The 19,734-nt window shown below is 38.2% G+C and overlaps 1 protein-coding gene across 1 annotated transcript in view; it reads left to right on the top strand.

Moving 5' to 3' along the window:
• The first annotated feature begins 485 nt into the window (after positions 1 to 485).
• SPAG17 (sperm associated antigen 17) overlaps positions 486 to 19,734 on the top strand; it is an 85,664-nt gene continuing 66,415 nt past the window's right edge. The window contains exons 1-3 of the mRNA XM_050971856.1: positions 486 to 578; positions 8,925 to 9,065; positions 9,845 to 9,904. Of these exons, the coding sequence (XP_050827813.1) occupies positions 486 to 578; positions 8,925 to 9,065; positions 9,845 to 9,904 (294 nt within the window). The remainder of the gene's footprint in view (positions 579 to 8,924; positions 9,066 to 9,844; positions 9,905 to 19,734) is intronic.

Here is a 19,734-nt window from a genome sequence, read left to right as displayed (position 1 = left end):
CTCCCTGCTTAAGCAGAGTTCCTAGAACCACATGGCACAGAGTTGCATCCAGATGGTTCTTGCCTATCTCCAGGGAGTGAGACTCCACAAGCTCCTGGGGCAGCCTGTTTCAGTGTGCGGCCACCCGCACAGCAAAGTTCATGCTCATTTTCAGGTGCAACTTCCCGGGCATCAGTTTCTGCCCGCTGCCTCTTGTCCTGTGGCTCGGCATCACCGAGCAGTGCCCGGCTCTATGCTCTGACACCCTCTTTAGCTATTTACAGACACTGCTGATGTTCCTTCCCGAGGCTGAGCACGCCCAGCTCCCCCAGCCTTTCCCCGTCGGAGCGATGCTGAGGCGGCCGCCCCGGCCGGGCCCAGCGCTCCCCTGGCGGGCAGGCTCCGCCCGCGGCCGCCGTCTCCGGGGCGACGCGTGGGGCCGGCGGGGCTGCTGCTGCTGCTGTCGCTGCCGCTGTCGGTGCCGCTGCCGCCGGCGTTGCACCGCCATGGGCCCCAAGCAGCCTAAGTCCGGCCGGGACACGCCGGTGTCCATGCTGCCGAGCTGGGAGCCCGCGCTGGTGTCAGCCCGCCTCGAGGAGGTGAAGGCAGCCGAGGGGCAGAGCCGGCGGCCCGGGGGAAGGGGGGAGCGGGCTGGAGGCGGCTCGGGCCGCTCCCAATACCCGGCCCGGGCGTCGCGGCTGCGGGAGCTTAAGGGGAGCCCCGGGGAGGGCCGTGAAGGGTCCCGAAGTGCGGCGGAGCCCCCCTGCCCCTTTGCCCCCCGCCACCGAGCGTGGCCCTGCGGGTCTCTTTGCTCCTCCTCTCCTCGGCACTTTTCTTTCTGGGCTCTGGGTGCCAAGTTTCGGCTCGGAGTGAACTTTTTATAAACTGCTGAACAACGAGGTTTGATGGAGGTGCTGACACAGCATTAACTGTAGCGTTGAAAATGTGAGGCTGTAATTTTCCTGCCCGAGTGTGTGCAGCTAAAAGGCACTTTTTTCCTTTTTATTTTTTTTTTTTCTTTTACAGAGTGTGAGGATCTAAAGGCGTATTTAGGTTTCCAGGTTCTGTGTAAGCAATGTAATTCTCATAAATCTTGACTTGCAAGAGAGAATTTGGTTTCAAAATAGGGCGGTAGTTTAGCAAACAATAATATTTATCTCACATGTGTTTATCTAGCACGGCTTCTGCAAGTGAGACAAATTGCTTCCGTGGTTTCCTTGTTTTCTGGATTCCTGTTGTGCCCTATCTAAAAAAAAAAAAAAAAAAAAAAAGAAAAAAGCAGCTTTGTGTTTTAGCTGATCCACGTTTGTGTTTTGTTGGTTTTTTTCTTTTACTATGCCAGCCGCACTGGTTAAATATGAGGAACTTTTAATTCAGGAGGTGACTTTTAAACTGGCTAATTGCTTTTCCTGAAAAGCCCACAGATGTCCAAAAATCTCTTAAATATTTACTCGCTTTTACTTTTATTTGGTAGTAACCATTTAATTCAAGTTTAACCAAACAAGACCACTTTTTTAATTGCTTAGGCTGTTGTTTCCTATTTTTCCATAGGACACAAATTTGTAAGTAGAGTTCTAAGATTCTTGAGCCCTTTCTTATGTGTGAATCTTGTCTCTTCTCTTGGGAAACATCCCTGAAGCGTAAGAATGGGGTGAAGGTTCAATCTCAATCACCTACTTTGTTCCTGGTCTTCCTCCAGTGCTTACTAGCAAGGTGCCAATTAGTGATTATGTTTTTTTATGGTGGTGTTTATTGTGGCTGTGGATATTGTGCAGTGAATTCACTGAACAAGGTGCTTTGTATGCTCTGCTGCCTCTACACATAGTTTATTACATTTCTTAAATGCAAACTATTATATTGAAATATTTTTAAAGGTAGGATATAAAATGCTCAGAAGTTAGGAAATGTTAAAGTTGGTATTATTCTGGACCACTCATTGAGGCAGATGAAAAAAAAAAGTTGAATGTTCACTGAATGGGACAAGAATTCTGTAGGGAAAGGTATGTGATCAACTAATTAAAGATTATCATAATTCCTGTACCCATGGGGGCTGACTTGAGATTCCTTGTTTCCATAATTCTGGTGTTGTCTGACTGCTTTCTGTTCCAGTTAAGCTAATTTCACTTTCTCTGCCATGCTGTTCATAGACAGAGCCTTGGGAACTTGGGAAGAACTGTCCCCTTGCTGTGGTCACCTTGAAGTCAGGCTTCTGAGATGCTGGGCAGCCCGTGAAATTTCTTACTGCAGGAGTGTTCTTAATCAGCTCTTACAGTCATGGGCAAGAGCACACTCGGTGCAAAACTGTCAAATGCCAGCAAATTTCTTCTGAGCATGTGTGAATCAAGATTCATCAAGTGTGGCCAAATGTGGGTGTGCATAATGTAAATAAACATGCTCTGTAAAAGCAAATCTTTGACACAAGTACGGCTCTGCTGCCAAATTTAATTCCTTCCTCTTGAACACAGAGAGCATTGAATATCTTAACTACTTAATCACATAGGGGTTTTTATTAAAGGATAAACATGATTTTTAAAAATCACATCTCATTCTGCAAATAGTCTAATCACACTTTCCCTCTCCCCACTCGCCCTACCCCAGTAATCATGCAACATACAAAGTTTAAACTCGAATATATAAAGCTCAGGAACTGAAAGCAGTCTGTAAAAGAGAGTGTTGAACAGCTTCAGTTTTAGATCTCACCAGACATAGTGCACAAAACTTATTTCCTACTCGTCCTCAGTATTGTGTATGAAATACCATATGAATCCGAAATGATTTGGGAGATGACAGGAACTCCTATCAAGTAAATAAATGTCTCTCCTCCTAATTCATATGTAAAGAATTTTTAGATCTGCTTGTACCAATTTGAAAAATATTCTTTCCTTTTATTGAAGGCAAAGGGAATTTACTACAACTGGTTTTAAATTGTACCAGAAAGACCAAGTGGTGAAATTTCACATTTTAATGTGTTTATGACTTACACTGTTTTATTAGTTCGATCTATGAAAAGCATTTTACCAGTGCTGTTAAGATTTTTATGAACGGGTATACTAACTAAAATATGATTTAAATGGTATTTACTAACCAAATAATTGCTTTTATTAAATGCACTGTGAAAACTGGCAAACACACAACTTAAAAATACATACGGAGGAAATATGGATTTTCCAGAGCCTCACATTATAGTTTATGTATATCTTTCTTGTTTGTAATGTGCTGTGCAGGAGAACATGGAGTTGCAAACTGTATTTGCCTTCAGATATTTATAATCTATTTTGGTTGGGCTCACTACAGAATTAAATTGCAAAATATAAATTAAGATTCTTAAGTAGTTTTAAACTTTGCATGTGTTAAGTAGCTAAAGGGTGATATTTGCTAAGTAAATGGTGAATTCTGGGCAAATACAGCCCTTAATTGAAATAACTGTCGTTTATTATTTGTTCTTATTAACTAGTATAACTGAGCATAGCAGCAGTAAGCCATGTTCTGTGCTGACTTTCCATCTGTATGATTCCTCTCATTTCATTGGCATTTTAGGGCCTGAAAATTGAACTTAAAATCTTGTGAAACCTCTAAAAATGTTCTGAATAGGATGGCTCCTCTTTTGATTGCTATTCATATTACTTCCTCTTCAGAGAAAAATTAATGTTCTGTTGAGCTTTGATATTCTCTCACTTGCCCATGTTGTACAGCAAAATCTCAGGCTCTTAAGAACAAAAGCCATTGGTAAATGTGGGTGTGTCATCAGCAATGAAAGCAATCTGCAGATTTCCAAGCAGAGATGTCACCTTAAGGCTACAAAACTCCTGATAAACAACTTTTCTTAGTAATGCCAGTTGTATTTACTGGTTTACAAGCTCCCTCATTGTTGAAAGTAAAGAGTGCTAGAGTTGTTACTACTCTAATTGTTCATCAGTCACTAATATGTTTGATGCTCAGATGTTTTGAGTTTGAGTTTTCAAATTATTCTTCTCAGCCCTTACAGGTAAATTTGAAATTCTGCTGTAATGAAATGAAATTACTGGCTGTTGTCATAAGAGGAAAAAAAGCCCAAACAATCAAACAAAACAAACACACAGCAGGCAAAAAAGAAACCCAAACAAGCAACCAAAAAAGCAACCAAACAAAAAACCAGTAAACCCCACAACAGTAAGTACCACAAAAATAAAATTACATATACTCAGATTGTCAGGAAATAGGAGGAGGGTAAAGATGGCTGCTTGATGCTTTTCTTGGCCAAAGAGATCTAGAAGCTGGTGCTGAAAAAATAAACAGTATACCCGACTTGTTCAACTGTCTTCCCTAGAACAGCTGGCCTTTTGTGTCTAGGAAATTAGGCAGAGAAAACAAGATAGGTATAAAAAGGAAGAAAAAAAATTGTGTGCTACATCTGCTTTTTTCTTCAATGTGAATTAAAATTAGATATTTTCTTTACCTACCTATGCTATTCCAGTACTGCTGTGATGAAGTTGTACAGGCTATGTGTACTGGTTTTTAAGAGCTGGGAAAAATCACATTACAGAGGAATACAATGGAGCCTTGAGAGCAAAATCGTGAGAAGATAAGGCACCTTCTGTGTTTTGTGAAAGCAAGGATTTTGAACAGCCATTTGCTGCTTACATGGAGCTTCCAGAATTAGGTTGATGTTGCGGATTTGGAGCCTCTCCAGCTGAGGGACATAGAAGTTTCCCACACAGATGGTAATTTCTAACACCGAGAGACTTTGGTGCATTTCAACTCTTGACATGGCTAGGAGTTTTATAACCAGGGCAGCGTCATTTGTAGCAGTGGTTGCCACTGGATGTTTTCCAGTGAAAGTGATCTGGCCTGCCCTTAATTAGAGTTTGTTTCAGATTGCTTAAGCAATATTCAGTTGCCAATGCCACATTTCCAGCTTCAATTTTCTTTTAAATTCACATTTGAACCAGCATTGTTGATTCTGTGGGATATCTGCTCCCTGCATTTTGGTCTTCCTTGTGCAGTTTGTAGTGCTCATGTTAAATTCTCAGTGACAACCTCTCTAGACTGTTTCCATGATTTTCCAGTAGTTATTTTTATGTTTTTTTCTATCCTGTTCATTAAGCTGGGAATGTCATTTGAGGTAGTCTTAGGGTCACTAATCTCTCCTCTTTCAGATCCTTTCTCAACCCTTCATACTACAATAACATTTGAAAGAATAAAACTAAGTAGAGGAGCAGTTGTATATTGAGGGAGAAAATATTTTTAGAGTAACCATATACATTTTACTACTTTTCCTTCACATTTTTATGTTGTGATTTTAGGTGGTGAGCTGTAGAAGTAGGGTCTGTTTCTTCTCTGTCCTTTCAGTGCCTTGAACATTAAGCATACTGTTACAGGATCGATAATATAAAGGCAGTATTGCAAAAATAATAGATTTTTAACCTCAGAAAATAGTCTAATCAATTAAACACCTTGAGCTGTGTATTTATGCTGCACATTGACTATTGACTTCAATTCATGTTCTCAGTGTGCAGCTTTTCTGAAAAATGATCTTTAAGGGCTTCAAAACTGGTCAGTCTAGAAATAGATGGCATGCTATTAATGACTCCGGGAAGTCCAGATCATTATTGGCTGTGAAGATGTGTGTAGCTGCTTCAGATATTTACTAGCTACTTCCAGCTCCCATTCCCAGGTGCTGCACTTTTTTCTTTTCTTCATTTAGCACGAGAGAGGTATAGGCTGTCTCTAATAACAATTAAATTTTTGTGCAAAACTCTTGTATCGAGCTGCATATACTTCTGTAGAATTAAGTTAGTTTATAATTTTCACTACCAGTTCGATTATCTTGTAGAGGCTCATTGCATGTATTTTATTTTAATGTATTAGCCAATGGTTTGCCTGTAGTATAAATATTCTCATAGCTGTTCTGTGGAGCAGCTTGTTTCTTTGAAGCAGAGCATTTTCAGTGGGAAGATGTGGCCGCCCACTGATGATAATTTCTTCTTGGATAACAAAAATCTGGAGTTGGATAATTTGGTTTGTGTAAGTCCTGTTGTGTTTTTTTAAATACTCATTTTGCACAAGCAGGACCTACCCTGATGTTTTGCTTTGGTGGTTTGTCACTGGCTGCTGAGGAGGGCACCACAGTGGAAATAAAGGAAATTCTCTTTTCTTAGAAAGGCTTATAGTACTTCTGTGAAGGAAGGCCTCATTGCTCAACCTGAAAATAACTCTGAAAATGCCTGGGAATTATATGAGCTTGAGAATAAGAATTTGAAGAAGGAATATGAGGATGGAGAAAGTTTGAAGTGGGATTGGATAATGAAACTAGAGACTAGCTGAACAAGGAGACAGAGGACAAGAGCTGGAAGTAAGTCACAGGTGGGGGAAACATTAAGACAAGTGATGTAACTCAGAAAAAGAGAGTGGGAAAGGAAGGAGAAATTAACTAGGAACAGTTGTGACCAAGGGGTGAAAAAATAAGAGAGAGCATGATAAGGAAGACAGGTTCCACAGATATTGTTGTTGCAGTGTTATTAATCGGTGCTAAGCAGGATTAATTTGTGGGCAGCAAGCTATCAGCATGTTTTAAGGAGGAACTAAAGAAGGCACAAGGTGAGATTTTAGAACTCTCTGATAGATTTTTATGTATATTTATGTGAAGAACTGCAGGAAGTTGTGGGAGTAAGCTCTGCATTGCTGCTGGACCATGCTTACCATAGGATCCTGAGTAGAACCTGACATTCCTGACTCTTGCTGCTCTTGAGCTGTCAGCATCTCTCTGTGAGACTTACTGGACCTTTTTTCCCTCTCTTGGTGGTCATCACCAAGTGATAATAATTGCTCCATTAGCTCATGCCAAAGGTAGATGGTTTTTCTAAAGATTCTGTGTGTGCTGGTCAGCACTGGAAGCACCAGGATACTGCCACATGAGAGCATTTCAATCTCAGTTCTGAGAGCCTAGAAAATTATGCATTTCCACACAAGCATGGGCATCTAAACACTTCCTGTTCAAAGAATGCTGAAGTTTTACTGTCCAACTCTTGTCAGGTATTCAGTGATAGCTTTAATCCAGATTGAGTGCAACTCCTGTGCATGTTAACAATATTGGAATACCTAGAGCTCTTTCACAGTGCTGTGCACCAGTAGCTACCTTGCAGCTTTAGGCAGAAAGACTTCAAAGAGCAAAATGAAATTCAGTGCATTTGATGTAGTCCCCACTACTGCTGCCACTTCTCCAATGAACAGTGTCTGCTGCCCCAGTGCAGCTAGACATTCATAAATTCCACCACATTTGTACACTCCTAGAGCATCAGTGATGTGCTTGATCTCTCTAACACTTCATAATTTAAAAAACTTGAGGTTTATTTTGTGCTGCAATAAACCGTCAAGGAAGTTCATGATGTCTGGAGCTGTGGGCACCCTTTTGGATTAGTTATCTGATCTGTAGCTACTTGCAGTTTCACTTAATGACCCAGGTGATCTTTACATCATTTTTTGTTTTCCTGAACATTCTGTGTTTAGAAAAACAGGGCATATTCATGTGATGTTATCCTTTGTTACCTTGAGTGTTTGACAAACCATTTCCCACCATACAAACATGCACTGTTTTGAAACTTGAGTCAGCTGTGGCTTTCTCCCATCCCAAGCCATCAGTTACTCAAATTGCAGACATTTGGGTAGGCTTTTTACCAGCTGAGAAAAGGAACAGATGAAGAATGATACTATAAAACTGGAAGAAGATGCTTCTTTTACCATCTGAATCTTTTTCTTAGAATGGTCCTTTTCCTCACTTTACCATAACTCAGCTCACGTTTTGTTCCTATTCTACAAGGACATTGTACATAATATAAATATATTAAAATGTTCAGTATCCTAAAGTCACCACCCTATCTTAAATCTCTTAAAATCTTTCTTTGCTATGATGCACACTGGACTGTGACTGCTCTGAATAATGTGACTGTCCTGGGACTGCCTTGATCTGACTGAATCCCCTTCCATGTTTACCTTTATGCAGCTGCATTGGTATCCTTGCAGCTTACACATGCAGACATGCATTGAAAAAAATTATAAATTGGTGATTCCTGTACATCACAACCATTACAAATGCTCCTAGTTCAGCCACCACTAATGCTGGTAAAGAATACTCGAGAGTGAGATATAGAATTGCTGGAGATAACAACTCTGTGAAAGGGATTCCAGTAGGAATGTGAAAGACAGTAACCAGTAAAAGTTGCTTAAGTTACATAATTTTTAAGCTTTTGTGGATGTACATCACTAAAGAAAGTGTTCCAGTCTTCTCTTGTTCTGCATTTTTAATAGTGCTGAAAACATTTTTTTACATTACATGATGTGTATGCTACCACAAATGTTTGAAAACTGCAAGTGTTTTTAACTTACCAGTATTGTAGTGTACAACTTGCCATTGGTAAGTAATTTTTCTTTATTCAGAATATTTAGTGAAACCATGCAAGACCCATACTACGCATAAAAATACCTTCATAAAACATAATAAAAATAATACTACAATGTACTGAAAATGGTATCTGGGCATTATCTAATTCACAGGATGAGGGAGTTGAAAATTGCTAATTTTTTTCTACATCGAATAATCACAATAATACATATATTCAAAACTCACTTCTTGTTTGTTACCTGAACTGTCTAATCTGCAAATCCCATTTAAAGTTAGTACATCTTTGTGAGATGCTAATGAATCATTTGCATGCGAAAAGGTTTAAGGCTGTTAGTAGGCATGCATATTTGTTTTCCATGGCATAATGCTGCCACCTGATGGCAGAAAAAATTGGGACAAAGTATTAGGGACTTTTTCGAGTTGCATGAAATTTCAGTGATTAATACAGTGATATTTAATATGTCTTAAAGTGACATAAAGCCGTCTCTACAAGATTACTCTTTGAAACTGCAGAGGACTTTTGTTGGCATGAGTTTTAATACTTTAAATATTTTATGTTGGAATGTAGGATGACTGGAAGCCTAGCATCACTTTTGTTGTTGGGACCAAGATTGAGGATGAAATCCACACCCATGCCCTGGCTCTTGCTGTGCAGGTGCCACTGCGAAAACTCTTCAGTGTGGTAACATCTGAAGACATTTACAAACAGGTATTTCAAGACAGTAACTTTTAATAATGAACCAAACTGTAGATGTCACTTCTAGATCCCACCTTCTTTGGTCTGTGGTAATGATAAACTACTCTGTGGAAGTTTCAAAAATTACACTACTTCATAGAATCATTAAGGTTAGAAAAGATCTTTGAGATCATTAAGTGCAACCTTTGAACACTACCTTATCAACTAAAGCACAGCACTGAGTGTCACATCTAGTCATTTCTTGAACACTTCCAGGGATGGTGACACTACCACCTCCCTAGGCAGCCCATTCTAAGGCTTGACAACCCTTTTTGTGAAAAAATTCTTCCTGATGTCCTGTGTAAACCTGTCCTGACACAGCTTGAGGCCATTTCCTCTCGTCCTTTCACTTGTTGCCTGGGAGATGAGGCTGATCCCCACCTTGCTATGACCTCCTTTTAGGGAGTTGTAGCAAGTGATAAGGTCTCCCCTGAGAAATGGATTTCTCCAGACTAGAGCCTCAGCTCCCTCACCCACTTCCCATAGGACTTACTGTCTTCTTACCAGCTTCACTGCTCTAACTCATAGAAGTTAAAAATGGGAAAAGAAAAGCTTATGATGTAAGCTGCTCTGCTCCCTGTAAGTGAAGTTTTGTTACAGACTTTTCAAGGTGCTGATCAAAAAAACTCCCTCCCTAAGGTACAGGGTTGCCATGAGATGACTCCTCACTGTTTTGGAGTGTGAGTGTAGTGTTTGCAAAAGGGAATAATGAGTAAAGTACTTTGGGTAATGAATGTTTTATTTACTTGCAGATCACAGAATCTGGGCGTCAAAAGGGAAAAAAGGCTAAGGATGTGCCCATGTACCATGAGGTAGGTTAAAACAGGTATTGCAGAGTCAGTGCTCTTTTACACTGAAGTGTGTAGAGCTGTGTGGTTTTGTTATACATTCTTGAGTAAATGCAAATTTTTTGGCTCTAGCTGGTAAAAACATTCAACCATCTAGATACTTAAACTGCTTTGTTTTTGGGATACCAGCAATATTCTTTCAGACTGCTGATTAAGTGATGACCAAAATCTGTTTCAGGGATAAGCGTTTAATTATTGAAGGATATGTTACGTGGTCATATTTTGATGGTGATGTCTCAAATAACAGAAAACCTATCAGACTCTTCTGTCTCAGACCCTCCCAATAATTTAGAAACTTATACTTTCATTTATGGGTATGCAGTCCCCTATATGAAACACTCTTCTGTGTGCCAGTACCCATGAAAATCTCAGTTTGATGTAACCTGATTCATCTAGTGGGCTATGTCAGCAGGGTTTGGAATCATGCTTAGCACAAAGAGTACTTCCTCCTACCCTGTTAATGTTTTACTTACAGCTTGTGAGAGGTGATAAAATCCTGTGATTAATTAGAAGATTGTTTAAAATTTTCTCAGGTAGAGTTTTATGGTCCTTACAGACCTGGAGCGTAAAGAATTTTGGATCCCTCTAAAAAGACTTTGTTTGTGTTTTATTTCTGCAATGACTAATAAACTTTTTATGTGTCTCAGGTTTTGGTGGACTTTATAACAGTACTTTTTAGCTGCGGTCTGCTTTTCCAGTAATGCCAGGCTACTATCTGAACAAGTCCCTTTGGAATTATTTACCACTGAAAGGACTGTGAATTTTATGCAATTAACCCTCTTCATTTAGGACTAGCCTCCCAGGCAAACTCACCCTTATATTACCTGGTATGTAAAACTTCTTCAGTCCTACTTGACAGAAGGATTTTGAAGTCTAGCTCTAAGCAGAAGCTTTGTATGATACCTGTATTTAATTACTAAGAGCAATTTTACTTGTGAAGTGGACACTTATTAAATTCCAGCTGTCAGTGCTGTGTCTCATTAGCTACTTACTTTACTCCACAAAGACATTTTTTTCCTCCCCTCCTTTAACACAGAATATAAAATGCCTGTTCTGACCTTTTGCTTGGACTCAGTTTCCGTTCAGGCTGTAGCAAATTAAAAATCAATCATGTTACCACAGCATTGAGATCCCACCTCTCTGGGCAAAGTTTGTTCCTGAATATTCACATACATTCTATGTGTGGTTTGAGCAGTCAAAGTTTCACTGCTTCCACTAGAAAAGATAAACAAATTCAAGGTTGGCACAAAACACTGGCTTGTGAAAAGTTCTTCTGAGAGCAGCATTTCTATCATTGCCACATACAGTTCTCTGTGGCAGGATTCAACGAGCTGCCATTTCCACAAGTTTCCATATTCATTTTTAGAGGTATTGTGAGTTTCATGATACTCAGTGGTCTTTGAACATCTGACATGTAACATGTGTGAATTTGGGACTAATTGCATGCTTAGTAATGTGGTTATTATTGGTATTACTAGTAATAGAGTTACCCATGCCACTGGTCTTACACTTTGCATCCACTGAAATGCAGGGGTTTTAATAAATTTCAGTGCAGCAGTCTGCAGTGCTTAGAAGTCAAGAACCTTTAACAAATGGCTCATGATACATTGCAGGCTAATTATATCATATTAAAATAATTCCTGCTGTCTGCTCTAAGTTACTCCCCTTCAGGCTTTCTATCATTTTATTGTTTCGATTCTCAAATCACTCTTACTGTACAAAGTGAAAAGGCTCAGGGCAGGGTTTATAAATATGTAGCTAAAAGATTTCCAAATCCAGGAGAAGTAGGTGTCCAACACCTTTTCTGACTCTTACATGACTTGATGGGGGTAGGAGTCCTGCTTGGTAATTTTGTACTTAAGCCCTTAATTGAATGATGATAGGCTGATTCTCTCATTAAGAAGATGAGGAATTAATTTTTTCCCTTATATGAAAGGGAAAATGTTATGCTTCCTGTAATACACGAACAGATTTCATAATTTATTAATGTACAATTTTTCTAACAAGACCTACAACTAAAAATATATGTACAGATTTTAGTTAACAATTAATTAGAAATAGAAGAGAGAGGGGAGAGAGAGAGAGAGTTCAAGTAGAAAATAACACCACCCGTGGATCCAGCAGCATCCTGTTAGTCCTTCTTTGCTCTGGGCTTTTTGGTGGGAGGTCCCAAGGTCATTCAAAGCTTTTCATTATCTCTGCATTTTAGCAAACAAAGGAATTAATGCTTGTTGGCTACACAGTTCTCTTATGCTATTGGTTAAATTATAACTCACCTCTAATGCTGGTTAGTCTGCATGCTCAGTCTTTCTCTTCTTTTGAGTCAGTGGTTTCTGGGATCAGTGTTCTGATTTAATACCAGACCAATGCCATGTTAATGATTATTTTTTGTCTGATACAGTTAAAAAAAACCCCTCATCCTTATATCTGCTGGCATCTCTTAGTTTTTTTCCTTTCTTCATTGAGTCTGAAATAGTAAGGACTTTTAAATTACATTATCCAGGATTTTGTAATCCCACCTGATTTATGTGAATTATCTCTGATATTCACATGTGATGAGCAAGCAAACATAAGATTTCAAATCACATGCTGGAACTTTAAATATTTAAACAGAAGATAATACAAAATTTTTACTACAAATCATTCTACTTTTTGTCATCACTGGGTGTGCACAAGACCTGTTTGATTCTCCTGTTCCAGATCTATGACAGGTTGTTATCATATGAAACCTCACTTTATTTTACCTCCTTGCTGACAGGGAAGTAGTGTCAGCTCAGAAACTTCAAACCTTTGGATGGATAAAAGCAGGGAAAGCTCCAGGCTTACTGTCAAGATACATAACAGCCAACCCTTATCACTAGGCATACTGAGATATCAACTAGTTGTGCAGTTTCAATAAACAAACCAAAGAGATCCCCAAACTAGATCCTTCTTTTACCAAGCATAATAGGCATAGTTTTGCTATTAAAATCCAGTTCAGTTGAGTTCTTGCGTTTAAATCTTAATTAGCTCATGTTTTGTACAGCTCATTTAAAGGACTGAAAGGTAATTGGTTAGAAATAGAATCTTATTGTTTTAAAATTATTTATATTGTACATGTTTGGGTTTTTTTTTCCTTTGGGCTTCTTGTTAGTGTTGTGTTTCCCCCTAAGATTGTGATGCCATAATCCTTGAGAAATTGCATAATGTTCACAGTACTTCTTGCCTTAATAGGCAATAGACTGTAACAGATACAGAAGTATCCTTGAGTTTTCTGGGTGTACATGAAACAGATTCCTCTTCTGTCACTTCCAAAACAAATATATAACCAAGATATTTAGAACTTCTGTAAGACTGTAAAACATAACAGTTAACAAGCCCAAGTTGAAAAAAGTTAAGTAAGTTTATCCAGGAAGCAGTGGATGTAAAGCAGTTTTCAAGCATTCCTGTGAATTTATGCTTTGTTAGGAATGTGTAGAGTGTAGACCTATGAAATAAAGGTCACTGTAGTAAGATTATTTGAAGCACTGATCACATTATGATGTAGAGAGAAGGTCCACTTTAGATTGGAACTGAGTGTGTGTTTCCTGGGATAAGTGCTCCTGCTGTAGCATGAAATGTTACATAAATTTGTATATTGTAATATATATAATTATATTATTTTTATATGTAATTATAGTTAAAATATATGTTTTTAAATATGCATGCATGTGTATAATTATTCAAAACTACCTTCTATTACTCACCCCAATGGCCTGAATTTAATTTTTTAAAAAGTTAAGAATAGATGTTCTCTTTCTAAATATCTTTCATATCCTCTCTTCAGTAGTTCTTATATACCTTATACCTGTCTATTACCTTATATTGTTCTATTGTCTATGCCCATTTTTTAGACTTTCATCATTGTGTCTAACAATACCTTCAGAAAAAGGAATAAGGAGGGTAGCACTAGGGATATGGAGTATGGTTTTTGTTTGTGTTCATTATAATAAACCCCTAGGGTGGAAAAATCAAGAATCTTTGGTTTAGCTTGATGAAAAGGGACTTTTAATGTCAGAACATAACTCTTATGGGAAGGAATATTTTCACCCACATACAAGCTCAGAAGAGTTGTCTGCCACTGGCAGAAAAGCAAACCCAGTAGTAGCCAAGATATGGGGCACTTAAGAAAACTGTTTCAAACATAATGTTAGTCAGGAGTGTTTTTAAGAAAGCCCTTTTATTTTGAAAGCTTTCCTATTTTTGTGTAAGATTTTTGTATAGATTTTGACACAACACCATAAAAAAGGTTGTGGTCAAGATTAGGCTTTCTCAAAAGTAAAGATAGCCCTATCAAAACCAAACCTCACTCTATATATGCATGTCAATAGAATTCTGTTCTTAATACAAGTTAGAAAGATTTTGTTTTCATTCCAATTGAACAAAAATAATTGTAGAAGTTGGTGTAAAATGGAACAGCTCAGGAGCCAAAACTTATCTGGTGTCATTGGTTTCTTGAGAGGGTTTGACAGAAACAACCTTGGCAGCCATGCTGAATGGTTAGAAGGATAGAAAGACTTTATTTTATTTTTCATTCCAGTGCAAAATAAATTTCATACTGCACTCTTAAATGTCATAATAAAATGGAGCAGTTTTCCAGTCAGCCTTTGTCAAGTGGTATTGTGTGGATGCAAGTGAAGAGAATTTTATTGCGCAAGAACTTGGCCCTTACACTGTGTGGATACACAGGCGTTCAATGTGTACACTTGGGAATTGTTGTTAAATGAATATGCCTTTTAGGGAGGTACTGGCTTCAGGGAAGGTTAAGGGACTTTAAATCCTGCTGTGGGCATTATCTACTCATCTGTTTTCAGTTCTTTTCTATCTGTTACCAAGCTTCTTCCAGTTTATACTACAGAATATAGGATGCTTTATAAATGATCCACTGAATGAGGTGGTGTATTTACCTGAGTTATTTAGTGTCTTATCTTCTGAGGAGGGTTTATCTACTCTGTCTGCTACTTCCTGGTATTTAGGTCAATCTGCTTAAAAGGATGTTAGGGAAAGAATCTGTTAATTTTGGTTTAAGATGTCTTTGCATTAGCCTTTGCCATTGTCAGAGCATCTGATGCCACTGCATGATCAGGTGGCCTGTGTAGTCCGCTAAGTTATCAAATTGTATGGCTTCCCTTTGGATTTAATTATTCCACGAGGGGAAACCATTGTTGCTATGAACCAGGCAGTTCTATAAATTGTAACTGTTCTCTATCAGTTTGGGTGTCTCCAGTTCAGTATCCCTTTCCAGGAGCAATGTGTCATGTTAAGAAGTACCAGCATTTCTAAATGTTAAAATTAGGAGAAAAAAGTCTAGAGCTTGAGCAGGGAAACGACCTGTGTTTTCTAATTTTGTTTCCTGAAATCTGAGCAGTCATGTTCTGTTACTTAAATGAGACAATTGATGTGCACATCTTCTAGTTTCATTTCAGAGTAGTGACTCTTCATAGTCCAAAAGCTAGGATTTTAGAAACATGCATTATTATTTTATTACTTTTAGTAGTAATTATTTGACCTGAGGCCATTTGTAATACTCAAATTGTTAGCAATTTATTTTCTAGGGAAGACATTTGATAACCTTTTGAATTTCATTAACCTATTTAAAATCTGCTTTAGAACACTGATGAGACTGGGTTTCCTTCACAGATTACAAGAGTTCCTGCCTACATGCAAATTTATATCAAATTTCTGCTTTTTCTGTGCAGGTTTTGTTGAGATGTCTGTGTAAGTAGAGGAAACAGCAATTATGTCTGCGAGAATGTCATCCTTTAAGTGCTAGAGGGTCTCTCTGAAGTAGCCAAAGGCAATGCTGTCTTCTGGGTTTTTGTCTTCAAAGTTTTTGGGGGACTGTAATAGGTTCATTAAGGACAATAAAGTGTATGACATTTTTTTCGAGTACAGCAACTAATCATAGAATCCTTTGTCTCCAAATTAAACAAAAAAATCTCAAAGCCCTGTTGCAAAGCTGGACCAACCAAGGTGGAAAGATCCTACCCAGTTTTCTGGTGCCCAGTCTACAAGATCATTGGAAGTACCTGGCCCAGATATTCTGACGTGGCTTAGAAAATTCTGTCAAGATGTAGCTGGATGGCTTCTGCCAGCATGAGGTTTGATGAGGCAATTTTGTTTCCTAATCTTTTTGTTCCACCTCTGATTGGGTTCTCTTCCTAGCCAGATGCAATGTTAGAGAAGCATGACTAAATCTTTTAGCTTTGTGGTGTTCATTGTGTGGATTCAGTTGGCTGAAATTGCTGGAGACAATTTAGTTCTCAGAAGCTTAAAATATTCTGTGCCATAATGGAAAGATTTACTGGGCAGATTCATCCCACTGAAATGTAAACATTTCAGTATTTGTTCATAGCAATATGTCCCTTCATCTGAGCACAAATCACAACAGACTGGCCTGTCCTCTTTTTCTAAAAGGGTCTGGGTTCTGTAGGGGTTCTTCTGAAATCACTTAAATGCTTTTTCAACTATTGCCTCCCAATCAGTGTTAAAAGAAAACAGATCTATGAAAAGTCATGTGAGAAAACCTTCCCTGTGCATAGAACTCCTTCCTGAGACAGCAGTGCTAATGCCTGATTTTTCCAATCACTGGATATTTGTATCCCTTAAAGCAGTTGGGTTTTCATAGGAGCTAATGCTCAGGAAGCCATAGGAGGTGCACATCCCAAGTGAGAGCTCCTGTATGTGATCTCTAATAAGACCCTCCTTATTTTTATGTAATGTATTTTCTCTTTTTTACTGAAATTAGGTTATTCATCATTTCTGTTTTTCTTAAAAGACTGTAAGTACTTGATATAATGCTGTACATGTGTGTTAGAAAATTCTCATAGAGCATCCCTGAGATTAAATCAGTTAAAATATCCCCTCAGGTTGCAGATTTTCTGTAGAGAGAGGTTTAGAGAACAAAGTTTCTTACAGTGGATAATTCTAATAAGTTTCTGCTAACCAGATCAAGCTGTTTTGTGTTTTGGCAAAAAACAGACTCACTCATATGAGTGACAAGTTATTTTTCTAGAGTACGAGCAGCCATTTGCTTCTGCTTTGAGAAATGTTCTCACAATAGAAAGGAAGGTATTTAGCACATGAACAGCATTCATATTTGCTCAGTATTGCTTCATTTTAGTAGGCTGAGTTGAAAAGAACTCCGTGGGGTACAAAGAATCATGAAATCCTCTTTTATTATTTTCATTCTCTGGAATACATCTTCACTGAGTAACAAAGATGACTCATTTGGCTAATCATAGGTTTTACAGTCTACCTTGTGAATACATAAGCATTACATGGAGCTCTGCTCAGATATGCAATTGATTTATTGATTTATGTGAGTCCTTAAGATCTCTTTGTACTGTGAGTCATTAAGTCAGTAGTGAAAGATAATGATTAAGCAAGTGGTCTTTTGACATCATAGGTGGGAAGAGGTTCTGAGAGTTAAAATGAAGTTAGGTGAATGGTCTAACATGAGAAACTGAATTCTTTCAACACACTGGAGGTGTCATCTGAAAAAAAAAGTTATTTCAGTTAGCTCAGATCCTTCCTGGTATTCTTTCAAAATGATTGCTTGTAGTATGCTTTAGTCAATGAAATGACAATGACAGAGTCAGAAGTATTTAATAGTATATGTAAAGAAGTCTTCTTTAGAAAAACAAATTATGACACATGCAGCTTTTGTCTCCTAGTCTGTCTTAAAAGTTGCTTGTGAAGGACTCATAAGACTGACTGTAATTGTAATAATGACTGATTGTAATAAGTCAAGATCACATTTTCCTGTGCTTTTATTATTTTGCTCAGGAAAATACATCTGAATAGCAATTACCAGATTGGTTGTGTAATCCATAGACCCTCTTGACTGATGACTACCCTGCTTCAAATTAACTTGAAATGTGTCAGCAACTAAGGGATTTTACTTATTTGGTTCTTCTAGGAACTATTAGGTTTCTTTTAGGAAGTGTTAGATGAGTCTGAGGCATATGTGATGGTCTGGATTTCTTACAATTTCAAGAACAAGAGGGAAGACAGGGCTTTAGAAAGCTCACTCTGGGTATGGGAGAACTACACTGTGAAGTGGGCTGACCACTGTTCACATGTTACTGCTTCCAGGTAGTAATAAAGCTGTGAAAGTTTATAATCTAATTTAACTTTTTGGAAGGTTTTCTGATTATAATTTGGCAGCCACAATTGTTCTGTATCTTGAAAAAGAGGCATTTCAAAGAAAGATATCACAAAGACTCTGGCTTGAAATGTTTCCCTAACTTTTAACTTTTTTGTTTCCCTATCTCCTATCTCAATGGTGCTGACATCTGTCAGTGGTGTAGGGTCACTTACAAGCACTCATGCAGTGTTTGGGTGGCTCCAAATACATGCCCTTTGCACCAGACAGCTAAATCTCTGTGTGCTTCATACTGCCACCATATGAGATCAAATACTGCATCACCAAAGCCTTTCTGCACTTCACCAGTTGACCCCTGCTGTGTGAGGAATGCTAAGTTTCCTCTTGCATTAGAGGAAAAGAGGCCCTACCTACCTAAGTTTGTCCATCCAAGTTTCCATGGTTTCTCACATAAGAAAAAGATCATCACTGGTGGGATGAAGTATAGCCCATCGGTAACAAATCCACTTCACAGAAGCTGAAAAACTTCCTTCTGTATCCTAGCCAGTTTTTGTCTTGAGGTTTTTGTTTGTTTTGGGGTTTTTTTGTTCTTTTTTTTTTTTTACTTGAGGCTCTGTATATTTTTAACTGTTTATGCCAGGTGCCTGCATAACTCACAGGACCACAGATGAAGTAAATATGGATGTGGAATAAATTTAATTTCTTTTTATCTACTGTGCATAGATTGATCTATGTTCTGTCTTTAGGATTGGTTTTAATTTCCTCCTGTATAAACCATATTTTACATTTCTGCATGAAAAGATATTTGCTTTCTTTGTATTGCCAAATGTAGTGCACTCATTCTGTCTTTGTTTTATTTGTGTGACCTCTTTCCACAGTCATGGAATGTATTCCTGTTAAATAGTTTTGGTTATTATTCTCATGGCTGACATAAGACAATTTGTCCTTCCTACCCACTCTACTTCAGCAAGGCTCTTCATTCCTGTATTTTCTATCTACAAAATAGGAATAATTATTATTATAATAATTATTGCTTTTGACTGGTAAAATGCTTTAAAATTCTCAGGAAGAGTGGGGTTTAAGAATCTAAGCACTTTTTTCTTCTTCCATGAACAATAAATCAGAAACTGCCATTGAGCTGAGTTTCTATATATACACATTACAGGAATCCTTCCAGAATCCTTCCATTTCCCCTCTACTGTGTTTCAAGAAATGTGAAACTCATCTACATTAGACCAGTGAGAAGCATCACTTCCCATAGGTTGTTAACAGAAATTCTGAAAAAAAAATTCATGAGAATTTTTCTCTTTGAGGAAAACTACTGATATGATATTTCTACCAATGTCTTTTTCTTTCAGAGCACCGATTTGTGTGCCTAGCTCTGGGCGACTATTTTTTGTTGGAATAACTAGTAGCTCCTAGTGTGCCCACAGTGTGTGGTAATTTTTAAGTCTTGTTCTTAACATGACCTTGATTTTCTTCTGTGGCTCTGATGTCAGTGGGTCTTTCCAGAAGCCTTCTATGATTGGCTTGTTGAGCTAGTGACCAGTCTTACTTTGAGTACAAAACATACAAAGCAAAACTTATCTTAATCATGATGTATCTTCCTTTGAGTATGTTAAGATCATTAGATTTATTTGTGTTGCAGGAGCAGGATTGTTTTGGAAGG

The sequence above is a fragment of the Serinus canaria genome, chromosome 1 (genome assembly GCF_022539315.1).
Source record: "Serinus canaria isolate serCan28SL12 chromosome 1, serCan2020, whole genome shotgun sequence".
NCBI lineage: Eukaryota > Metazoa > Chordata > Aves > Passeriformes > Fringillidae > Serinus > Serinus canaria.
The sequence above is the reverse complement of the archived record's forward strand: the minus strand, read 5'-3'. Positions and strand labels throughout refer to the sequence as shown.